Here is a 24,859-nt window from a genome sequence, read left to right as displayed (position 1 = left end):
CCGCATCAGGTAGCTCACCCGCCCATTGTACTTTGAGCGTCCATGGTAGCTGAAGGGCAGCACTGCCAGCTTTCCCTCAAACTAACAGTAAGAAACTTTATTCCTATAGCAGTGCGTCCATCTAATTTTGAGAGAGCGTTTCCGAAGAAAACCTGTTCCCAATGTGATAAACATATTGAAAACCGATGTCGATTCTATGGTATTCTTTCCAGTTTTGCATGGCAAATGTTGCACGAGCAATGCATTTGGGATATTGAAATCAAATTATGGATTTGAATTTATCCTTCTTTGGACAAAGTGAAACTAGCCCCCTGCCGAATTTCTGGAAAAAAAGAGCTTACTTCTCAAGCACAATTCCAACACTAGAACTCCCATGCGCGATCTGGTATCCTCAAAAATAAACCAAACATTGAAGCACTTGAAATGATACAACGCAAAGCAATCGGCATTATTTGTTCAAGGCGTCAGCTGACTGACTCGAAAGTTAGCCTCATGAGAACTCATGTGATTCGGACCTTGCGACTTCACCGAAAGATCCAGAGCATAAAACTAAATTTCTTTCTAAGAAACAATGAGCTGTACATGAGCCCAGACACTTACATTACCCCTCTTACAACGCTTCAAACAAGAAATCGTCAGGGCAAATTTTTAACACATTACAGAGCTTGAATTAAGGCATTTATGCACTCGTTTTTTTTTTTAAATATTCCATTTTTAAGCACTCACTGGAGTCCTCATGGTGGGCGCCAATCATGAAACCATCTTTTTCTTTACAGCAGCTGCAAAAATCTACTTTTCGCAATCTCAAATCAAGAGTTAAATGTAGAGATGTAGAAATCACCAATAAGCGGGCAACAAGGATGAAATTATGAGTAAAATTTGCGACCATTTACCCTTTTTTTTCGAAAAAATAAAAAAACGCAAAACTATTCCGCTGCTCATATAGCAATCCGAGACTCCAGGCCTACGGATTATTTTGAAGTCCTAACCTTGCACAGATTTCCTGCGCACAGTTTGCGCTCTCGTTTCCAATCTTACGGGCAGGAGCATGCGTATTTGCGTCCAATAAGCACATCTTGTTGGCACTGCAAGGTGTAAACACAACCCACCACGATTGCTCGCAGGGAACAGCTGATGCCTACTGATCGAATCCCAGCCGTAGTGGCCTCATTTCAATTATTGCAAAATGAGAAGAAAAAAACTTACCTCTGTAATCTAAGGCATGTTACAAACTTTGAATAGTGGAAATGGATCCGCTTTTCTTTGCGCTGTCCATATCCTGTGTGCTGGTGGCGCCGTTACCGTCCGCGATTCGACTTCTAGTGCAGTGTAAGTGGTAGCAACAGTCTTAATCGGATTGCACACAGGGGACTGCTAGTAACTGGAATTTAACTAGAACCACTTTGCGTTAAACATATACCAACAGAAGTGCGTTCCGGATACAGAAAGAAGCGACATATGTGGGAAAATGTTTCAGCTAATGATGGCTCAACACGCTTAACTTTTTACAGAATAAGAGTCGAAACAATAACACCAACGCAGAGTGTTGCTGTGTCGTCTCTTGTACTGCAAAATGTTAAGCGCATTGAACCGTCATGAGAAACCTGCTAAGCCCCATTCTCGCCATTTTTGCAGGTAAGTTACGTAAATTTAATGTGGAACTCGGTTTCACATAAGCGCATCTGAATTGTTGTACCGGCAATACTTTGCGGGTATTTTACAAGGATGATAGGTATGAGAAAACAGCACCATGCAAACTCGTCTGCGTGCACTAGTCCCGTTGAAGAGAGGTTTAAAATTAAACACACTTTCAGGGCACTGGCTCCAATATGTCACGTGCCCACTTCCCCCAAAAATGTACCGTGTTTGCCTCGCTTTCCTTTCGCGAGCAGTGACCTAGCTCAATCTGGAATACGCCATGAAGCAACTGAAACCGAGTTGCACATAACCGAACCGTGAAAAAATGACTAGCTGGCTGTTCCACTAGTATCAGCGTGTTCCATACAAGTTCCAGTTAACGAGGCGAGAATGAGGCTGCAAAATTTTGTGCTCCACGTAAAAACGAGCATCATTTCGGAAAAAATATTGCGACAGAGATTTTAGCTGGAACTTGCATTAAAACGAATTTTTTTTTGTGAAACAAAGATTACGAGTGTACCTGTACGTATTGGATAGAGCCCTGTCATGAGAGCTGCCCTGGAAGGTGCGCAGGAGGATTGCACATAGTGGCTGTTAAGGATGATGCCATCTGCAGCGAGGGCATCCAAGTTTGGCGTCGGGATCTGGGAGGACCCGTGGAAACTGACGTCGTCCCATCCCTGCAGGTCACAACAGCAGTTAGGTACACAACTCTCCGAAAGGTAATCATATAAAATACACTGCTTTTACCTGTATACTCTCCCACTGCAATAAAAAGGAGCACTGAATTTAAATTTAAGTTGGTCCGTATCTATACGATAAATAAACCGTATGACCAAAGAATTACAATCACCGAAAATACAGACAAGGCTCGAACAGTGCTATGGTTGAAAACAGGTATAGCCGCCACCTGCGGCATGGGCATGCTAATTGCTTTGACCTCAAAACACTTAGCTACGCCACACCCCCATTCACTTTCCAAAGAGTGATGAAGCGCTTTGGTTTGGCCTTGTCAACGAAAATTTGAACCAAGTAGCGACAACAGCAGTATATTTCATTTTGAAATGCGATTTCTAAACATAAATGACCTTGCTGCCGAATAAATTCATCTCATTAAAACATAACCTCACAGCCAGTTTCTAGTAAGACGAGAAATTGAACAAAACAGCCCTCTGTATTCCTTTAAGGAAACTCTCCGCGCTCATCATGACTGCTGAGGCAAGTTCGCCTGCGATGATTCAAATATGAGGAAGGCGTTCGGTCAAATGTTTCTTGCTCTGAACCGGCTCTGTCCTATGGCAGTGGCAAAGTAATACTTGAAAGTCGGCTCATATAGGCATCTTTACAAAGGGTTTCATGCCTTACTCTGTGTTAGACGCTCAGCTGTGGCAGGTACGGGGCGCTTCAACTGAGAATAGTTGAGACGGAAGGCCTGCGCAAGCAATAGTGATCTGCCGGAAGCAACCTTCCTCAGCAATTTTAAATGATTCGATTGGAACCCGAGTAGTGGGCATGCTAAACTAACCTAGTCAGCAATATACTCAATATTTATCAAATGCCAAAAGCCTCCATGTTAAACTTTATGACATGATAGAAAAACTACTGCTGCCAAGTACACATATATCAACGTCCCCATCGTGTATGTGACTTCGCTGGTCGAAAAACAAACAGCAGAGTTATTTGCTGCTTAGAACGTACTTGGCAACCTGCCATTCTTTATGCGTTCGTCGAAATTCACCCTTTCGTAGTTGGAAGATTGATATCAGTATTTCTTTCTCTTTTAAGAAAAAAGAAAAGAAAGACTGAGCAAAATGACGAGGACGACAGACAAAGGAACGAATAATTCGGTTTACTTCGTTTCTCGTCAGAAACTAGCAAAAATAGCTTCGCTACATTAATATCTAGCCTTGTATCCTGACGTAACATCTCCGAGGCAGCTTGTGATATTTATGAACCTTATAGTTGCACAATAATCTATCCAATAGAACCGCAACATCAGACCGAAACAATATATATATATATAGAGAGAGAGAATCGTAGGACTGCCCATGTTACTGGCATATTTATTAGCCCTGGATGCTGCATGAATAACATATCCACTGGGAAACTGAGCAAGTCGGTCAGCGCCTCAGCAATTGTGCCGCTTGTACGTTGATGAAGCCTACCCCCCCCCCCCCCCCCCCCCCCCCCCCGCAAAAAAAATGCGCAACTGAATGAAGATGTACAGGCGCGGACAAAAGTAAACGGAGCACGCAATTGTCTTCGAATATTTTTCTCGAGTCGCCTAATTGAAATTTCCAGCAGTGGTGCGCGCACGCTGGTAGAAGAGGTTGGTGGGCTCTCTTGTAGACAAAAAACGTTTCTTCATTACCAATGGAGAAAGCGTGATTGCACCTCAAACCCAATAGCGTGCGGCGTTTACTTATGGCCGCGCCTGTACACTCTGTGCACATCTTCGCTAGAAATGTGCGCTACATTTCGACAGTGCAAATGTTCCAGGCAATGGTAAAATACCAAACCGCATTTGAACTGCGGGAAGCATAGGACAATAGGAAAGGGGGCAGTGACTGCGTAATCCATGGCTGAATTGCCGCATACAGATCGGCATACGACCTTTTCTGAGCCACACGATAGGATGTTTCAAACGTTACGTGTACCCTCTAGTTCAGTTTTTAGCTCAGATTAATTTGTATTTGGCTTACTGAGTTCTGTGCGAGCGTGAGCAATGTAACTATTCAATCCAGCAGGCCTTCTTCCAATAAACAAGGTACGTGCGCGGTTTCGTCGCGCGTGGGTGGTTGTGCGTGCATGCTTGTATGTCTCTGGGTTCGTGCGTGCTCGCGCGCATCTGTGTGGGTGGGTGGGTGCGTGAGTGCGCATCTGCTAGCGCGCGCCCACCCCTTCCTAATGTAGACCGGGTTCTTGCACTGCCGTTATGATTCTATAGTTTTTTTTTTGTTTCATTAAGCACATTTTTTCTGCGTGTATACCTGGCGCACAAAGGCTACTGCCACATAAATTTCGGTTTAATTTGCGCTCCGACGTCAAAGCTCCAAATAGGTAAGACATAGTACATACCAAGTCGTCGGCGAGGAAGAATACTATGTGAGGCTGCGCTGTAGCACATATACCCACGGGCAGAAGCAAATGCACGAGTGCCAGATGAGAACTGGCCATTTTTAGTCCCCTGGAAGAAAAAAAAAGTAGCAGGGGTTTAACTTAGTTAAACCGAGTAGACGTGCGAAAGCGTGTGTTTAGCCTGGTTGGCTCATGGCTCGGCTTTGCTGGGTCGTCGGCACGTCTGGCGACGATATGAGCGCGACAGTTGTATTAGTTGATGAAGACGACGCATGCAATGCACAACCCCAGGGAGTGTTGCATTTTACATGAGCAAGGCACCTTCAACTGCTCGCCCGAAACCTGACTGTAACGTCGGGGTCTGCCCCTGGAGGTTGGACACCCCGCTCGCATCACTTCAACCTCTTGCTCCAACATCATATACCATTCGGCCTCCCCCGCAGTGATACTACGCTGTTTGCCGCCTGTGGCTGGGAGTGGCGTTCACAAACGCCTATTCCCATCTCATCTCAATGGCTGACTCTCCTGCGTGTGGACAGTGTGGTTGTGACGAGACGATCAGCCACCTCCTCTGTGACTGCCCTCGTTTTGAGCGAGAGCGCGGTTGCCTAGTTGCTTCTCTGCTCCGCTTGGACTCGCGTCCTTTAACAGAGTCTAACGTTCTGGGGCCTTGGACACAACCTTCCAGACAACGTAAAGCGGTGAAAGCGCTCCTGAATTTCCTAAGGGACCCGGGGTATTCCCGCCTATAATCTTTATGTTTTCAGTGCGCGCCCTCTGTCCCTGTGACATAGTGGTCGATGGACACTTGACAGACTCATTTCTTTGCCGCTCTTTTTCCTTTTTTCCCCTTTGTTCCCCTCCCCAAGTGTAGGGTAGCCAACTGGGCATCGCCTGGTTAACCTCCCTGCCTTTCCGTCCTTTTCTCTCTCTCTCTCTCTTAACATGAGACATGATCGCCTATAGCGATAGTATACTGCTCTCGTGCACAGGTCAACGAAGTTGGTCCGTTCACGCCACCGCGCGTTCGAAACCCAGTCATTAAGCCAAGGTCAGGCTCCAGCCACGCGACGGCTTTTGCAGCTTTGGTCTTGAAGTGGAGCTTCTGGTTTAAATAAAATTGGCAGATTACCAGACGGTCCGATCCAACGGACTGCGTAAGCAGTATGCGCTTTATGACTATGCTTTACGGATGTCTTTACGATGTTTAGCGGGTATGCCGTGTGTTGCATCTAAAACGTTCTGCAATTTATAAAATCTGGATTTCGACTTAGAAGAGCAGTTTCTTCGGTGTAGCATTGTCAGCGGTGTAGCGCATCATAATGAAAATAAGAGCATCTAAATGGACGGCACCTTTTCTTACATTGAATTGTTAACTCGTTACTATTGCTGCTAATCCTTCTTATTTATAAAGGGGTGTGCAGCCCACTGTAGGTTTCTAGGTTTTTTTTTTATTTCATACATGTATATCACATGGCTGAAAAGAAGGAAAAAAAGCCGCAGTTTGGCGTCTTGACGCTGCTCCCTACCCCTGAGCTACATCGGTGGTCGAGATGACAAAGAACTTTTAGATTAAAAAAAAAACATTTTCATAATTCACCACTACAACAAAGAACGAATAAAAATTATTACAGAAGACCGTCATATATGAAAAAAGTACATACAGTTGCAGCCCAAAAATATTAGCACAGATTACTGGTGATCAGAATTGGGACATCTCACCACGCGGCGCTGCGGTTCGCAGACCTGCCTGACGGGCCGTTTCCATGTTTCCAGCCTAGGGGGGGGGGGGGGGGGGGGGGGGGGGGGGGGGGGCAGCAACTAAGCTTTATCAAGCTGCACCGCCCGAGCGTTGAGGTGCCGACCCTACGGGACTGCGCATGCGGCATTTATTTTGGCTCGGTTATCATGAGCATAGATGGCTTCTTTTTATTACTGTATGTTTATGTCCGCGATGGTTTGTCATAAGGAAGTCGCGCGAACAATAGATAATAGCGCTGCTTTTAGTCGGTAATACACTCCGTGAAAGACCGCTGAACCCGCGGCCGCGGCCGGGATCGAACCCGCGTCTTCGATCCCGGCCGCGGCGACTGAATTTCTTGAAGGCGAAATTCTAGAGGCCCGTGTGCTGTGCGATTTCAGTGCACGTTAAAGAACCCCAGGTGGTCTAAATTTCCGGAGCCCTTCAATACGGCGTCTCTCATAGCCTCAGTCGCTTTGGGACGTTAAACCCCAGTAAACCAAACCAAACCATTGTACTATGGGCTCTAATGTATGTGTGAATGTGGATCCGTGTCTACTGGTGTCTCTTACTGGAAACGCCATCTGCCAAGCCGGTGCTCTCTCCTTCCGTATTCGCCGCAACGTACGGCCCCCGGATGTCATAGCTCTGTTTGGATTCCTTCGGCCTTAAGGTCTTTCGTTTTGTTGACGATTTTTTTATATTTTTCGACACCACTAGTATCCTCCTCGATAAGGCCGCCACACATGAGCTGCCTGAAAACAATAACTCTGCCTGTCTGTGATTGACAGCTTTTATCAAAGGCCGTCATCCAGAATCATTTGCAAATATCTTGAATACAAATAAATTTAATCGTGTTCCCCGATGCCTTCCCGATCTCATCATGACTAGGAAATTGGTGCAATTTGTTGATTATCTCAAATGAAATTCGAATCGAATATTCTTCATTGATGCACGATCGGAATGCGAATGCAATTAGAATTTTTCCTTGGTTCAGGTAAGTGTACCGAAGTTGTCTGTCTTTGCAATGGCTCCTTCATTCTTCACGGTTCAGCGCTGTATTAGGTGGCCCGAACTTGAAAGCTCATTTTCTGCTCCGAACAAGTATATGCTCACAGACGTTAAATAGAAAGGGAAAGGGCGAAAACACACAGCAGAACGAAATATTTGAAATACGGCGAATTTTTCGTGCATGGCGATATGTAAGGTGACCCATAAAACGATATCCAGACAGACAAAACAATTAGAATCTACTCAGGCAGTCATCTAATCTCTAACGCTTCTAGAAGTTCTTGTTTCAGTTGACCGGTACCACACTGCGTTTTGCTTCTTTATACATATAACGGAGTAACAATAGAGCACTTGTAAAATGCGAGGGGGGATAGTTGAGGCAGTCGGTACTAAGTATAACGTCAGTAGATGGGTTGCTGGCACAAGCACTCCGATAAGCACGGACGCCTTCACAGCATAACCTAACAATAAAGCAGCATGTTCTACCTAACCAAAACGCAGGGTTAGGCAAGTGGTTGGTGCTGTACATGCTGTCTAACGGTGGAAGTAAGACGCTTCTAAAGGAAAGTCAGCATGCTTATTGTTACCACTGAAAATTTGTTTTCAGCTGCTCTCTCTCATCGGGCGGAACAGCGTACAGGAAACTATGAAACGCCGACCCTGCGAGACAGCCACTTTCAGATTTTACTTTTATTTTTCTGATCGCAGATTTATTTCATGACCCTCCTAGAAAGGCACTGAATGCGTTTCCAGTACCGAATGCGAAGGCCTGAAGTTAAATCTTTAAGGGCGACATAATATTATTAAATAGCCGAGGAACGACACGATACATAAATAAAACAAATAGCAAGGAATATATAGACATAAGATGAGGACAGTGGGTAGAAGAAAACACTATTTAAATTAAAGATATGCATAAAAACTAGCAAATAAACAAATTTTGCAATTTATGGAGGAAACAGCAATTAACGTAATCAGGAAACAAAATGCCTAGTAATAATATAACTTAGCACGGATGCACAGGAGTAAATAGCAACAGAACAACAAATTTGAATTGCGAACAAGGGCTCTTTTGCATCTACGGTAAACGATAACGGGGAAGGGCTAGTACTCATAAAAACGGGCGAATTGTAAGTTCATATGCCCCAGAATTATACTATCTGCTTGCGTTAGTCGTCACTTCAAATAAAATACATTGTAATTGATCGTATGCCTCATTACGTTGGAGTTCGTGAGGCAAGTTTAAAACATAAAGATAATCAAGACAAATTTAGTGTGGGCAATGTATGAGGAAAGCTCCCTTAAGAGAAGTGTTATAGTGCAAAGGGAGCACCGGAAGACATTTCTGAAAGGCAAAAAGTGCTGTAGGCAGCCTAAGTGCCTTCCGCCGTGGTATTGAGTGAACTTCCGTAAAGTGGGAAAGGAGCGAAAAGGAGGCAATGCATTTGGCTCTCAGTGCTTCTCTTCTTACTTTCTATGTGAAAAAAAAATGTCTCACTAGCATAGCCGCTTGAGAGCGTCACTATAGCATGCCAGAGCACTTGTGGCCTCACAAGTAAGGCCATCCTGCACCTGTCGCATGCAGAAAAGTGCGCTTGGCAGTTGTCCCACCGTATTTCTGGGTCAAAAGCCGCCTCCCGAACGAAAGGCTTATTCATAAAGACGGCCGTTATTCATTCCGGCAGCTCCACACATTATGCTTCCTGTTATTCCGAAATTAATGCGGTGGTCATTTCCCAACGATCGCTGTTATTTCGAAACCACACACGCCGTCAAAAACTATTGGCCGCCATTCTGAAACCGCTCCCGCGGTTGAGTTGTAGTCATTACAATTTGCTAGCTGCAAGCACAGTCAGGCTCTTCTCACCAATCGCAACCCGCAACTACCCGCCATGTAAAGCTGTTACGACGGCAGCCGCTTCTAATCTACTCGTGCGCTTAGCTCTTGTGATCTCTAAAAACGGAAAACTAAAACGACCGCGTGATCAAGATGAAATAATCGCGGCGTTTCCATAGAAATCAGTGCGGTCAGAACATCATAGTTGCAGCTGCTATAATTACTAAGCCGTCCGAGCCACTATGATGACCAAATTTCTGGAACTACCGACACAGTGAGGCTTTTTTAACTTCAAGGATTCTGAAACTAGATCGCGAAGAATGCGCAACGATGCTTCCCATTACAAGAGTAGCCGCGTGGTCCGCCTATTATGACTGCTACCTTTCGGATACTGCCTGCCGGCGAAGCGGTTATAATAGCCTAAATTCTGGAAGTACCCGAGCAATCAGGTACCTACCTCGAACAATGAAAAAAAAAGCACCGCAGTGAAGACGTTCCGATTGCTACGGCTAAAACTACCCACTACGGTGAAGCTGATTTGGTCTTACCCGTTCTGAAATTTCTTGCTCGGTCTATCACTAGAAATGAGCCATTCGGAAGTAGCACAAACGGTCAGCTTGCTTAACATCAGAGCCTGCCGTCCCTTCTGCAATTGCCATCATTCTAGAACTCCCACCGTATTCAAGCTCTTAAGCCAGCATTCCAAAATCTACCAGATGGCCAAGGTGCCGCGTTTCCTACCATTCTGAAATTACATTCAGAGTGAAACCGTTCATAGCTCTAATCCTTGGAAAGTACCGGGGTGATCGAGCCGTTATAGTCGCTACCACTGATCGACATTGTTTTTGAGCTAACAACAGGTCCCACGGATGCGAGGGCAAAGAAGGACGCAGTAGTAGACCGCAAATAAGCAGGCTACCACAGAACTTAAACTGTTTGTGCCCCCCCCCCCCCCTCAAACCTAGAAGACAAAAAAAAAAACTAGTGGCGACAGCAGCACTACGGCCGTTAAGGGAACAGAAGCTCTTGGTCGCACCTCATCACTCCATTTAAAGATAACGACCAGCTTGCTGCATAATCCTCCTGAAACACTGACCGCGCTGCCGAGATTTGCAGAAATATCTGTGCGTGATGGTAGCTTGACGGTGACTCTAGTGGACACTCTCGAGTTTAGGCTATACGTAATATACAGTCATTGGACAGTAGAAGGTGAGGCCGCTGCCTCGATGGCTGAGTTAGCAGAGCACTGAGCGCGATGTGCGGAGGTCGTGAATTTGCTGCCCATAGCTGCCAAATTGTTTTTTCGCCTACACCGTGCGTAACTATCTGACATCTTTAACGACAAAGCAACTGATCTTTCTAGCTCAAGCACAAGAAGAAAATAACATTCTCCTAGGCATTATTCACAGGTTTTGCCAACTCCTCTCTTCTTTCCTATAATCTAACGAGACCTCATCAGTGCTTGTACCTGATCGACAACTTCGCCTACGTCCTGGTCCCGTTACAGGCTACTGCTTAGAACATATCCTCAAAAGCCCTCCGCTAATTGTAGGGGAATGTGTTATGTACCTATGTATTCCCTCTGTCCTTCTGCATATGTTTGTCTATACGTCCGCACGAAGGCAGAAATCTCGAGAATAACACGAAACAACAAATTAGGCCTCAGTGGGATCCGAACCCAGGCTACTTCGGCGCTCAGCCTTGAACGTCCTCATCGAAGCTTTAAAGCACTCGCACAGCCTAGCAAAGCTATTATCATAGCTTCTAGTTTTATTTGTACTTCTTTAAAATCAGTTGACCACATTGACGACAGATAGCGCTACATATGCCGTCTGACAGCGATGTGCTATTTTTCGCGCTGTGTGCCCAAGCAGAGTTCTGCAACGTTTCTTTTAATTCAAGAATATGAATGCAATGAAGATTCAGTGACAAACGTCTTACGGACGAGCTCTGATAATGGATTTGACATCGGCCAATGCTTTCACTACATCTGAGCTGCTCGTCCCTGAACGTGTTCAGTTCACAAGGAAAGGCGAGAGCTTGGACTGCGAACGACGGGCACGCGAACGACTTCTCAAGCAGGAAACAACGAGAAGCGCGAGAGAATGAGGAAATAATAGCGTTTTTATTGGCAACGCTCAGTCAAAACGGTGCAGCTAGCTGGCACGCATGCATTCTAGGTGTAAAAAAATCCAGGGCCTACTGCTGCGTACGGTTGTTTCATGCGACATCTGCCCGTACGCCATAGTGCGATGTCAGACCTTTTTAATGTAATTTCAATTTTTTTATACTTAAAACAACAGCACTGTCATGGCCTTGGTGCTGCTTGCGCAGGAAAAGCTGGCTGCGGATGACCACTGCAAAAGCGCCATCTAGCAGCAAAATTCTGCTGAAGCACGTCGAAGTAGTTATCATTTGATCAGAACACAGTGCAGCAAATAGCTACTAGGTGAAATTCATAACATTAGCGTTAAGCGTCCTCTGAAATATTAAAAGCCTAATTCACGTAGAAACAACGCGCTCCGTAAAAAGACATACGATAAGATATGCAAGATTAAAGAAAAACAGCAGGAGGCACACTATCTTCATACACAAACAAAATCGATGACCTCGAAATGGCGGTGTTACGCTATACTGGTTGCAAAAGTTCCGAAAAACATGATCAAGTGTAAACAGGTTACGAAGTATTGAACGCAGTCTTGAATGCTTGAAACATCACGCTCTTTAACTGCCGACTAACTTCGGGCGTGTAATAACTACGACGATTCTGAGTAGAAAGCAATAAATAACACATGATTCAGAATACACAGACGTATAAGCGAACCCAATGGCGTAACCACCCGGTTTGAGAAGTACGCATTCGTCGTGGAGTCCTAACTTGTTGAATCGTTTTTTTTTCTTGCGTCAGAAATGTACAACCCCTGTTAGTCGGCTGCTGACCCGAACGACGCGGATTCGATCCCGGCCGTGGCGGCCGAATTTCGATGAAGGCGAAATTCTAGAGGCCCGTGTACTGTGCGATGTCAGTGCACGTTAAAGAACCCCAGGTGGTCGAAATTTCTGGAGCCCTTCACTACAGCATCCCTCATAGTCTGAGCTACTTCGGGACGTTAAACCCCAATAAACCAAACCAAAACACCTTTGTTCATCAGAATGTTCCAGCGCGACGAGGACACGAGACAGGAAAAAGTTGACACGGACGCTGCAGTTGTCTTTACTTTCTCTGTTGTCCACGTCGCGTTGGAATAATATAACGAAGTACCACAGAGTCACCCCGTGATTCGTACTGTTGACGCCTTAGATCTAGTCCGAGGCTGCCTGGTTTATCGTTATCCGAGTAGAAAGGAGACGTGCGCATGCTCACGAGAAAAAAAAAAGCCTTCGAGGATGTGACAGTGATAACCGCACTTCAACGCGCAAAGAAAGGACGTAAAAAAAAATAGCCCCTTACCTTTTCGTGCCGAGCGTCGCTGAGATGTTTCTTCAATCGCAAACCATGCGCATACGCCGTGCCGTTCCAATCAATGCAGTCGCATTATTTCTTGCAGAGCAGAGGGAAACTATTTCCGATTGTCCAAACACCGTGCTCTCCGCTGCTGCTCTTCGAGCACAACATGCGTCGAGTAATTTCCGTCTACATTAGCAGCCAGCTGATGCACTTCGGAGCTCCTACTTTTCGCAGCCCTCACTTCGTGTCACGCGCACAGGCGCTCGATACGGCGCCTTGACTGCGCCGGCGATCAAGCGGCATGCGCGTCCTAGGAGCTCCCACGCAGGCTACTACGGTAGAGCGGTGCGCGCGTGTTGACGCTGGCGGTGGCGCTGGCAAAACTCGAAACAAGCAGCTTCTTTTCCCGTACCCCGTGTTTCAAGCGCCTAGATGGCAAGCGGCCATCTGACGACATCGGCGCAGCTGTGGCCGCAGGAAAGGAGAATCAGAGGAGGACGGGTGCTGTCTTTCCCTAGCGTCGCCGCTAAACAGTCATGTTTTTGTTTTTCTACAACTGCGGGAATTTTTCGAACATTCCTTTCAAAGAGCTGTAGTAGTAACACGAAAAACTTCACGAATGACAACGTATTTTCTGTACTGGTGAGAAAGGAAAAGAACAAAACTTTTCTTTTAATGCTGAAGCGGGTGGAATTCTTTCGGAATTTGAAGAAATTTGTTCGCAGAAATCGTTGCGAGTTTGTGGCGAAGTTCAATGCTCGGGATTTACCTTTTCTGCCAACAATAGCCTCCTTAAAAAAAAAAGTACCGGAATGCTGGGTCTCGTATTTTATGGGTTATGTTAGCAGAAACGTTATTTAATTCTGCGCTTTAGGGGTGGTATTTCCAATCCCTTAAAAAATCTCGTCCTTAATTGAGGTGCTGGTAATCCTGGTCTGAAAATATTTCGGCAAGATAGATCTGACATGAACTGTTCGAGGTGACCCGAAGCTTATGCTCCATAAAGAAACAATTTAAAACTTTGAAGCGCCAGTTGTAGTTTATTTGTATACCATGGCATTGAGTTGGCAATTTGTATTTAAAAAGAAAGTATCCGTAAATAGAATATCTAAGAAGAGGAAGCCCATTTCTTCCTCTTGAAACATGAAAAAGACCTTGGTTATTTTCTGAGAGTGTGCACACTAGATTAAGAAAGTTTCACCGTCGTTGATTTTTCATGGAGCAAGTTTCAAACTTCTGGCTGTACGCAGAAAAAGGCGTTTCGATGACCGCTGCGATACCTTTGTTTCATAAACGCATACAGGTTTGTCAGTGGTGGTCAAATGTTTTAGGGGAAATGGTGAGAATCACTATCATAATCAACCGCCTGACTACGCCCACTTCTGGGCAAATGCCTCTGGCACGTCTCTCCAATTAACCCTGTATTTTAACAGCTGCAACCGCCGTATTCCGGGAAATTTCTAAGCCTCATCGGCCCACCAAACTTTCTGCCGCCCCCTGCTACGCTTACCTTCTCTTGAAATCCACTCAACTACCTTTAAGGGCAAGCGAATATCATGCCTTCGCATTACATGCCCTGCCTATGCCCATTTCTTCCTCTTGATTTCAACTAGGATATCACTAACCCGCTTTTGTTCCCTAATCCATTCTGCCCGCTTCCGGTCTTTTAACGTTACACCTACCATCTTGATCTTCATAGCTCGCTGCGTTGTCCTTAATTTAAGCTGAACCCTTTCCTTTAGCGAGCACGTTTCTGCCCCATCGGTGAGTACCGGTAAGATAGAGCTGTTGTATGCTTTCCTTTTCTTGAGGGATATTGGAACGCTGCCATTCGTGATCTCCGAGAACTTGCCGCATGCGAACAACCCCATTCCTATTTTTCTAGTTATTCCCTCTCATGTTCCGGGTCAGCGGTCACTACCTCTTGTAAGTAGATATATTCCGTTACTATTTCCTGCACCTCGCTACCAATTGCAGACTGCAGTTCCCGTGCTAGACAAAGGAATATTACCTGGGGTTTCTCCATGTGAATTTCATGCCTAACTCATGCTCTGCCTAACTCATTGATCATGCTTTACAGTTCACGTCCTGAGTGACATAGCAAGGCAATGTCAATAGCACATCGCAGATTACTTAGGTATCCTTCGTTAACTGTTTTCCCCAACAGTTTTCATTTCAGCCTTCGGAGTACCACTTGTAAACAGGCGGTGAATAGCTTTGGCGAGATAGTGTCTCCCTCACTGACAGTCTTCCTTATTGGAATTTTATTGCTGCCTTTGTGGAGGACTACTGTAGCGGTTCCGTCGTTATAGATATTTTCGAGTATTTTCGCATAAAACTATTCTATGCCGTGATTCCTCAATGTCTGTATGACAACTGAGGTTTCCACTGAGTCAAATGCTTTCTCGTAATCACTGAAGGCTATATACGATGACGTCGTCTAAATACACCAAACAGGTTTGCCATTTCAGCCCAGCAAGAACGGTGTCCATCATTCGCTGGAAAGTCGCGGGCGCTGAACACAGACCGAATGACAGCACTTTAAATTCATATAATTCATCCGGAGTGACAAAGGCAGTTTTTTCGCGGTCACGCTCGTCGACTTGAATCTGCCAGTAGCCGCTTTTTAAATCGATGGACGAAAAGAACTTGGCGTTGCGAAGCCGGTCGAGTGAGTCATCAATACGGGGCAGGGGTATACATCCTTTTTTGTTATGTCATTCAGCTTTCTGTAATCGACGCAAAAGCGTAGCGTGCCATCTTTTTTCTTAACAAGTACTACAGGAGACGACCATGGGCTTTTAGACGGCTGAATAACGTCATCATTCAGCATTTCCTGGACTTGTGTTCGGATTGCCTCACGTTCTTTGGTTGAAATGCGGTACAGCTGTTGTCGAATGGGTCGAGCGTCATCGGACGTTAGGATTCGATGCTTGGTGATAGGAGTTTGTCGAACTTTCGATGAGGAGGCAAAGCACGGGGCGTACTCGAGCAGTAAGGCACGCAGGTCCCGTTGTTGACAAGAAGAAAGGTCAGAGCTGACATCGATACGATCCAAGGGCGGAGATGGAGCAGCAGTAACTTCAAACGCAAAGCATTCAGAAACTTCCTGCAACTGTTCAGCGAACGCGATGGCAGTACAGCGATAAAAATGGCGAGGTTCGTTCGTGAAGTTCGTGAGGAGGAGCTCAGAATAACCGTTGCAAAGAATAATTAAACTTCGAGCTACACAGATGCCGTGCGAAAATAAAAACGAAACGTTGCCTTCAGCAATAATCGGCCCATCACGTAGCCCGTCACACACCACAGTCACAAAAACGCTGGAGCGGGGAGGTATCAAAACATGCTCAGTTGCCACTCGCAGGGGATATGTACGTTGGCCGTAAGTGGGGCTGACATCTGCTTTGTCCGTTGAGAACGAGACCGTTCGCTGCCGGAGGTCGATGATGGCACCATATTCCCGCAAGAAGTCCACACCGAGGATCAAATCACGTGAACACTCCCGGAGAACGACGCAGCAGACGACAAACGTAGACGTGTGAATTTTGACTCGTGCTGTGCACTGTCCAATAAGAGTAATTAGATGCCCACCAGCCGTGCGAATCTGCGTACCAGACCACGGTGTCGTAACCTTTTTAAGATGTGCTGCCAGTTTCCCACTCCAAATCGAAAAATCTGCTCCGGTATCAACTAAGGCTCTTACGTTTTCACCATCAATGCACACAGCAATGTCAACTGATATCCGGTCCCGCGACTCTGGTGCTGTCGCTGCTGCTCTAAACTGTTTGGTCTCTCTCGTTGGGGGGACTTCATGGCATTGATTCTTAGCGGCCCCGCCCCCGGAGGTCGCTCTACACAGTTTTCCCGGCGAGGACTTGGCGAGCGACAGTGCTGGGCTCGCGTGAATTCACCGGCTGACGAAGGATTTGGCCGACGTGGGGATGGAGACCTTGATTGCCGGCGCGTCGTCGAAACGCGCTGTTGTGCGAGATAGTCTTCCGCCGCGCGGGGTCGTTGACCAAAGGCGGGCCTGGGCGCATCGGAGGAAAAACCCTCCTGTCCGAGGTGTCGATACGGGCACCACCGGAATATGTGGCCAGGTTCCCCGCAGTGAAAGCAAAGGCGCCGGTTGTCCGAGGCTCTCCAGAAGTCGGTTCTTCGCACGGGTGGTCGCGGTGGCCGTACGTAACGGGTCGGGTGCTGTACCGGAAAATACTGTGTCGACTGTATTGGACACGTATTGGGCTGGCGACTCCTGAGGTAAGGCGGACAACGGAGCTCGAACTGGAGCTCGGCGTCGGAGGACGTCAGCATAGGTCTGACGTGGATAGTCAGGAGCACGGGAACTTTGCTCCTCGGCAACGGGTAGTGATGGCCGCACGACTTGCTGAATCTCTTCACGGATGACATGTGCGAGATAACTGTCCACTGGTTGGGATGCGCCACAAAGCTTCTGAAGTTCCTCGCGTACGATGCGGCGAATAATACCACATAGGTGGTCAGTGTTGTTCGCGACGGCTGGAAAAGGCTCGGCAGAAGTCGCGGTGAGTACTGGTCGGACATAGACAGCCGACCGCTGGTGAAGGAGCTTTTCCATAGTGACTGCTTCTGTTAAAAACGTGGCAACAGTAGTTGGTGGGTTGCGCACAAGGCCAGCAAAAAGTTGTTCCTTAACGCCGCGCATCAAGTGGCGCAGCTTTTTGTCTTAAGACATAGCTGGATCCGCACGTCGAAACAGCTTCGTCATGTCTTCTACATATATCATGATCGATTCATTTGGCAGGTGTATTCGGGAGTGCAGTGCCCGTTCTGCTCGTTCGCGCCAATCCGGGCTGATGTACGCCTCGAGGATACGGCGGCGGAACTCAAGCCAAGATGTCAAAACGCCTTCTCGGTTTTCAAACCATGTGAATGCATGATCTTCCATGCAGAAAATGACGTTCCGTAGCTTTAATTGGTCGTCCCACTGATTATAGGTCGCGACTCGTTCGAATTGAGCAAGCCAGTCCTCCACGTCTTCGTGTGGAGTGCCATGGAACGACTTCGGGATGCGGGGGTTCTGGAGGGTGTAAACTGGAGTACCTTGCATTGCTGAAGCGGTGTTTTCCGAGGCTGGCCGGTGAATCGATGTCGAGGTGGATTCCAACGGACCGTGCTCGGGAGGAAGTCCCAGGTTCCTCCGGCTGACGCGATGCATCGGCGTGTCCACAGGTAGAAGCTCGGTGTCGGCGGTGCGTGGAGGGGTCTGGGACATCGAGAGATCGAGTACCCAGCACCTCCACCAAAAATGTCACGGAAGTAGCGAGCACCACACAAAGTAAATGGCGAGCGAACACAGAGTCAACGGCTGTTCTCAATGGAAAAGCACACTCGAAGAGCCAGCGCGTCTCTTACTTCTTTGTCTTTCTGACGCCACGTGAAACCACCAGGTGGCAATATATATGGGTTGGTTATATTCTGCGCATTTCTCTATCACATGATTGATAGTGTGAACATGGTCTATCGCCTAGTACATTTACGAAAGCCTGCCTGATCATTTGGTTGACTGAAATCTAAGGGTGTCCTCACTCTATAAGCGATTACCTTAGTAAATAGCTTGTAGTCTGCTGACAGTAAACTGATTGGTCTTTAATTATTCATGTCCTTGCTTTCTCATTTCTTATGAGTTAAGATGGTGTTAGCGCCCTTCCAAGCTTCTGGTATGCTCGAGGTCACAAGGCGTTGCGTGTACAGTGTGGCTACATTTTCTAGCACAATCTACACTACGTCCTTCGGAAAATCTGCTGTTACCTGATCCCCACTCCTGTTTTCCCCTTTTGCATCGCTCCTAAGGCTTTCTTTACTTCCTCCTTCGTTACTGGCGGGATATCCCATTGCTGTGCGCTACTGCCTATTTTATTGACCTTCAGATTGTATTGACTGCTGTATAGGGTTGTGCCGAACTATCCGTCTACTTATCTTATTCATATGGCTAATGACATTGCCCGCTTTGTCGATTTACGCATCCATCTGCCTTTTGCTTATGCCTGGTTTCCACTTGGCAGCTTTCAGGCTACCTGCTTTCTTTATAGCGTGCTCGATTCTCTCCATATTAAGCTTCGTTATGTCGGCTACATTAATCTGATTTATTAACTTTCACAGCTCTGCTAGTTATATTATTTCTGTAGGATCGCCGCCGCGGTGGCTCAGCGGTTATGGTGCTCGGCTGCTGACCCAAAAGACGCGGGTTCGATCCCGGTCGCGGCGGCTAGAATTTGTTTGGAGGAGAAATTCTAGAGGCCCGTGTACTGTGCGATGTCAGTGCACGTTAAAGAACCCCAGGTGGTCGAAATTTCCGGAGCCCTCCACTACGGCGTCTCTCATAGCCTTAGTCGCTTTGGGACGTTAAACCCCATAAACCAAACCAACCAACCATTTCTGTAGGGCTAGACGCCCTCATGTTTTGGCGTTTCTTAATCAGATCTTTCGTCGCCCGAGATAGCTTGCCGGTATCTTTTCGAGCCATCCTACCGCCCCCTTCTATGGCGCTCTTAGCACCGATAGCTGTGAGATTATCAGATAAAGCCGAATATCTGTTCTGCGGCGAAATTCTGAACTTCTTTACTCTCCCTCTGACCGCTGACTCATTCATGGGCTTCCTCGTCACTAGTTTCTTCCGTTCCCTCTTCAAATCAAAGCTAATAAGAGACCTTAGTGTTATGTGGTAGCTACGGCGGACCTTTCTGAGGACCTCCACATTCTCTACGATGCCAGGGTGAACGCACAGTATGAAGTATATTTCATTTTAAGTCTCACCATTGGGGATCTTCCTCGTCAACTTCCTGTTCTCTCCTTTGCGGTTGAAGGTATGCATGATCACTAAATTTTAATGCGAGAGCAGTATGTGGCTCTGTCGCGACGACCAAAAGTGTCCACAACTTTGCCCGCAATATTATTTATTTATTTATTTATAGAGTACATACTGCTGGGGTCTCCTTGAGGCCGTGACAGGATTGGGTTCACATAAATTTTCAAGAGCAGAGAAAAAAGAAGCAGTATGGTTAATTGTATGTAGTGGAAATGTTAAGAATTTTCTAAGTGTCTTGTCAAATGTGACAGAAGTGGCTCAATGCACGTCTGGTTGATTATTTCACGAGGCAACAAATTCTATTCTTCGATCCCATGTGGGAGAAAAGAAAATTTGAATGTATCACCATGCGGTCTGTATTCGGTTAGATGTTTTGCATGCTTCCTTCTTGTAAAGCGGGCAGTCGTCTCAGGCAGGTATCCGGTTTTATCAAGTTTCGTGCAGTTTTATTCATGAAAAAGAAAAAGAAACTGAAGCCGCAGCAATCTCGCTACTGTAATATCATAGGTTGGCGGGCTTTTTGAAGATTCACTGTAGGTGATTCTTTTCGGCTCTATTCACTGAAGATAAAACTTAAAGCTTTTCGCTGGACACTCTCTAATCTAACCATGCATTTTTTGGTGTAGGGAATCCAGCTAGCAATACTGCATTCTATCACAGATAGCACAAGTGAAGTACGCCAGAAGTTTTGTTTCTGGCGAAGCAAGTCGAAGCGAACGTTTATCGTGTAGAAAATTGAATGCGCTTGAGAAGATAAGTGTGGGAAAGTGTGATCGCGAAAGATAGTATGTGATAGGATGTTGCCGAGGGAAACATTTCATTGATACGGTCTAGTTGGCTAATTAATCAAACGCGAAAACACGCCAAAAAATACACTTATGCATTAAAATAGACATGGACGTTGATATAATACATAGACGTCAGAACAGCCATGGACGTCGATACAGTATGTGGATGTTTTGCTCTTGCACTGCTACACTGCGTGTCGCCGCAGTGCTCTAAAATATTTTTTTCTATCTGGGAACTCTACTATTAGCTCTCCCCTGCTATTCCTAGCATCTATGCCATAGTCGCCTACCACCTGGTCTCCACTCTGTTCCTTTCCTACCCTCGCATTGAAGTCGCCCATCAGTACAGTGCACAGTGAATTTTACTTTGCTCATTACCGATTCCACGCCCTATAGAAGCTTTCAACGGTGTGGTCATCATTACGGGCACTACCTTCTGGTGGTGCCTCTTATTAAGGCTAATTGCGATAGTTGCCACCCCCTCACCCCCTCATTCATACTATGAAACTCCTCTACATTGCCATCTCTATCCTCACTGATGAGGAATCCCATACCTATTTCGCGTCTGTTTGCTAATACACGGTAGCACAGTACGTGCCCTCCCTTTAGTACTGTACACGCCTCATTTGTCCTCTTAACCTCCCTAAAACCCCATGACATCCCAATTAATACTCGACAGTTTCTCGAATAGGGCTGGTAAGCCTCTCTGGATAAGGTTCTAGCATTAAGCGTTGTCAGTGTCAGATTCAAATGGCGGCTTGTCCAGAGCCAGAAAGTCTTAGCGCCTTCCGCTGCGTCGCATGACTGCCTGCCGCCTTGGTCACTTAATCTGCAGCCGAATACCCACGTTAAGATATGGTGTTAGAGGGACATAGGTCCAATGGTTTATTGGTTAGTACGTAGAAGGTTGCCGCCAAGTACTACACCAGGGTGTCAAATCCTTTCCTGGTCAGGGAGTGAATTGTCGCGTCTCGTCACCGAGATCAGGCCGCACCCCTGGCCTGGTTGAGCAATTCCATCGACACGCGGAGTTTTTTTTTTAACCAGGTGAGAACTGCGTGGCATCGGCATTGGAACCCTGGTCCTTTGCATACGAGGCGGATTCACTACCTCTGCGCCATCACTGCAACCTACATCGCTGCATCTGTTGGTAGTTCCCAACGAAATATATTTCCAGTGGCTACCTCCGAGCCCTTCCATCGAATAGGCCGAGCGACGTCTGTCGCAACGCGTCTTTTGGGGCGCAGGTGCAGCGCAGAGTGCGCGGCGTATGTGTAGCCTGTGATCACTGTGGACAAAATGAGTCTTGAATGTTTTTTTTTTTTACAGAATTCTGAAGTGGATGACCTAGTTTCGTCTTATTCGCTCTGGCGTTCGCGTGCTGATACGGAGCTCGCAGGATGACTTCGCGGACGCTGCGGCTGCATTTCAATGGAGGCTAAATTCAAAGACGCCCGCGTGCTGTGCAATGTACACAAGCGCCCGTTGAAAAACCCCTATGTGGTCGAAATAAATCTAGAGCCTTCAAATACGGCGTCGCATGCAGCCGGTATTTCGCTTCGGGGCGCTAAACACCACATCACACCACGAATCATTACGCCACGAATCATCACATCAGACCACACCACACCACGAATCAAAAGGCTAAAAAAGCACCACGCATAGCAGAGCACAATCAACCATTTAAGAGAAAGCCTCGCCCTTGCTGTACGCCGTTCAAAAGATTATCATTTTAAAACAACTCTGCCAAACTTCATAAAAAATGACTTGGGTAAATTCTGGCGCCACATTAGCGATAAAAATGCCCCTATCTCAGAAATAACTATCAACGGTACAACGGTTACCAATCAGTCTGCCATTGCTCAGTATTTTAACGATTACTTTCAAAGCGTATTTTCTCAATCAAAATCGTACGATGCACCAAGCACAACTTCAGCACATCCATCTGAAGTTAACTTCATCTCGTATGATGGTGTCGTTTCCATGTTACTAAACCTGAAAACTAAACCATCCCCAGGGCCCGGCGATATTCCTAACGGTTTTCTTCGGAGGTATGCTGAATCTCTGGCCAGGTTTTTGGTTATTATATTTCGCGCGTCATTGTTAACCGGGTGTGTACCTGAGGACTGGAAGATAGCCCGAGTCGTACCTGTATTTAAAAAAGGCGACCGCCTTCAGGTGACCAATTATCGACCTATATCCTTATCGTCATCTTGCTGCAAATTAATGGAAGATATTGTCGCAACTAGCATTAATGAATTCTTAGATCGCAACAACATTCTGACAGATTACCAGCATGGTTTTCGTAAAGGGTTTTCCACAGTAACTCAACTACTTTCAGTTATCCATTCATTTGCGCCATCACTTGACAATAACAGGCAGATTGACGCGATCTTTCTAGATTTCAGTAAAGCGTTCGACAAAGTTTTACACCACAGCCTAATTCTGAAACTAAAAACTATTGGACTTCCGCCTATTTTTATTTCCTGGATAAATGATTATTTAACTAACCGGAGTCAACATATTGCAGTCGGTCGGCACCAGTCTGGCTGTCTTCCAATCACATCAGGTGTGCCAAAGCGGGTTGGGGCCACTACTCTTTCTAGTATACATAACATCATCGGTGAGGTTTGCCCTGGCGTACATATTCGATTATATGCTGATGGCTGTGTCTTATTTCGCGATGTTAGCAATGAAAACAATCACAGTGATCTACAAAATACGCTTACTAATATTGTACAGTGGTGCAATCGCTGGGACATGACACTGAACGCAGATAAAAGCGTTTCTCTTCGCATAACTAACAAGATAAACGCTCTACAATGTGTATATAAATTAGAATCATCACCATTGCAACAAGTAGCGTCCGTAAACTACTTGGGTGTAACACTTACTAATAACCTTTCTTGGAACTCTCATATAGATAGCATCTGTTCACTCGCATTCTGTAAGCTCTGTTATATAAGGCATAAACTTCGAAACGCCCCCGCTAACGTTAAGCTCCTAGGCTATAACACTCTAATTAGACCCAACCTTGAATATCCTTGCATAATTTGGGACCCGTATACAAAGTCTAACAAAGAAAGCTCGAGAACATTCAAAGGAAAGCAATTAGATTCATATATTCAAAATATCTACCCACTGACTCCCCCTCAGACTTGATGCATGCTAACGGTATTGAAGAACTACAGATAAGAAGACAAAAATTTCGTTTAGATTTTCTTTCATTACTTCTTAACAATAAACTCAGACTTGACTCTTCTGCTTATCTTTCCCCAATGCCAACACGGAATACACGACACTATCACAAAGCTCTTTTAAAACCACATTTTGCCCGGACCAACTAGTACAAACTTTCCTTTTTCCCACGCACCATATCCGACTGGAACTCATTAATCGAACCGAATCAACCATGAAAAATCAGACGCGTTCCTCAGCCATGTTTTATATTGCGTTTTGTGAATTTTTTTTCTGCTTTGTCTTGCACTTCTGTATTGTTGTTTTACTACATTATTGTTGCTGTATTTTTGTATTATTTTGCTACAATTTTGCTTTTTGTGAACCTGCCCTTCCTGCTTGGACCTAACCATGGTCTGCACTATGTACATAAATAAATAAATAAATAAATAAATAAATAAATAAAAATATTGCTGATTCATGTTCGCGCAAAGAGCGATTTTTGTAGCGGGTTGGCAATGCCTGCTGCTTCCTGCAGTGCGTCGCAAAAACGCGTCCAAGGTTTTTGTCGCACGGGATGCTCTTGCTACATGCTGACCCCGCATGTACCGTTTCTCCAAATGATTAGTCTGCTTCGGCGCGACAGTTTGTTGACTACAGCGTGCGCATTATCGAAAAGCGAGTACGGTGTCCTCTGAATGTTGTCGCGCAACCTGGCGCGCTCACTGCCCGCTGCGCGTCGATTGAATTACCAAGGTCAATGGAGCTCTTTTCACTCTACAACTACAGCGTTGCTCTCATTTCACGCTGCGAAAGGGCTGTGTTTCTCTTGTGCCGTGTGTTTAGCCGAGTGAAGTTAAGCTTAGGTTTTCCCGGCGTGATGTGGCTATTTAAAGAGAGTCTTTCTTGGGCCTTTCAGCGACGGCATAGTGCAAAAGTCGGGATTAGTGACAACAGTGGCAACTAGAAGTGCAATGCGAAATCCGTTGAAGAGAACGTGGACACTAGCCTAGCTCTAGCAGTGGCCACAAAGAAGTATCTGGTAGAGAAGGGCTTTGACGTAGCTTCGAGTACGCGGCTGCAGTTATTGTTCTGCAACAAAAGAAAATGAACCTTTAGCGCCGTCACCCACGATGTGAAACGACCAAGGAAAAAGGCTGAGATCATTCGCCTTCAAAGCCAGTTGAGGAAGCATTTATCAAACTACGAGAAAGCTACACGGGAGGTTTCGGTCTGCTGTACACATTCTCCACTGGCCATTCCTGTAATGCGGTAAAGTGTTTATGCGCCATTC

The 24,859-nt window shown here is 46.1% G+C and overlaps 1 protein-coding gene across 3 annotated transcripts in view; it reads right to left on the bottom strand.

The window, feature by feature from the left end:
• Positions 1–13,114, bottom strand: part of LOC149361893 (arylsulfatase B-like) — a 37,863-nt gene extending 24,749 nt beyond the window's left edge. For 2 of the 3 annotated variants that reach the window (XM_089572868.1, XM_089572869.1), the window contains exons 1-3: positions 12,757–13,114; positions 4,717–4,825; positions 2,159–2,318 (exon numbers count right to left, since the gene is read on the bottom strand). In XM_089572868.1, coding sequence (XP_089428994.1) covers positions 2,159–2,318; positions 4,717–4,815 — 259 coding nt within the window. In that variant the 5' untranslated portion in view covers positions 4,816–4,825; positions 12,757–13,114. The remainder of the gene's footprint in view (positions 1–2,158; positions 2,319–4,716; positions 4,826–12,756) is intronic. The other variant, XM_089572870.1, reaches the window with a different exon arrangement.
• Positions 13,115–24,859: the final 11,745 nt, after the last annotated feature.

The sequence above is a fragment of the Amblyomma mixtum genome, chromosome 2 (genome assembly GCF_055824585.1).
Source record: "Amblyomma mixtum isolate Tamu chromosome 2, ASM5582458v1, whole genome shotgun sequence".
NCBI lineage: Eukaryota > Metazoa > Arthropoda > Arachnida > Ixodida > Ixodidae > Amblyomma > Amblyomma mixtum.
Note: the sequence above shows the minus strand (reverse complement) of the source record. Positions and strands in the feature narration are given on the sequence as shown.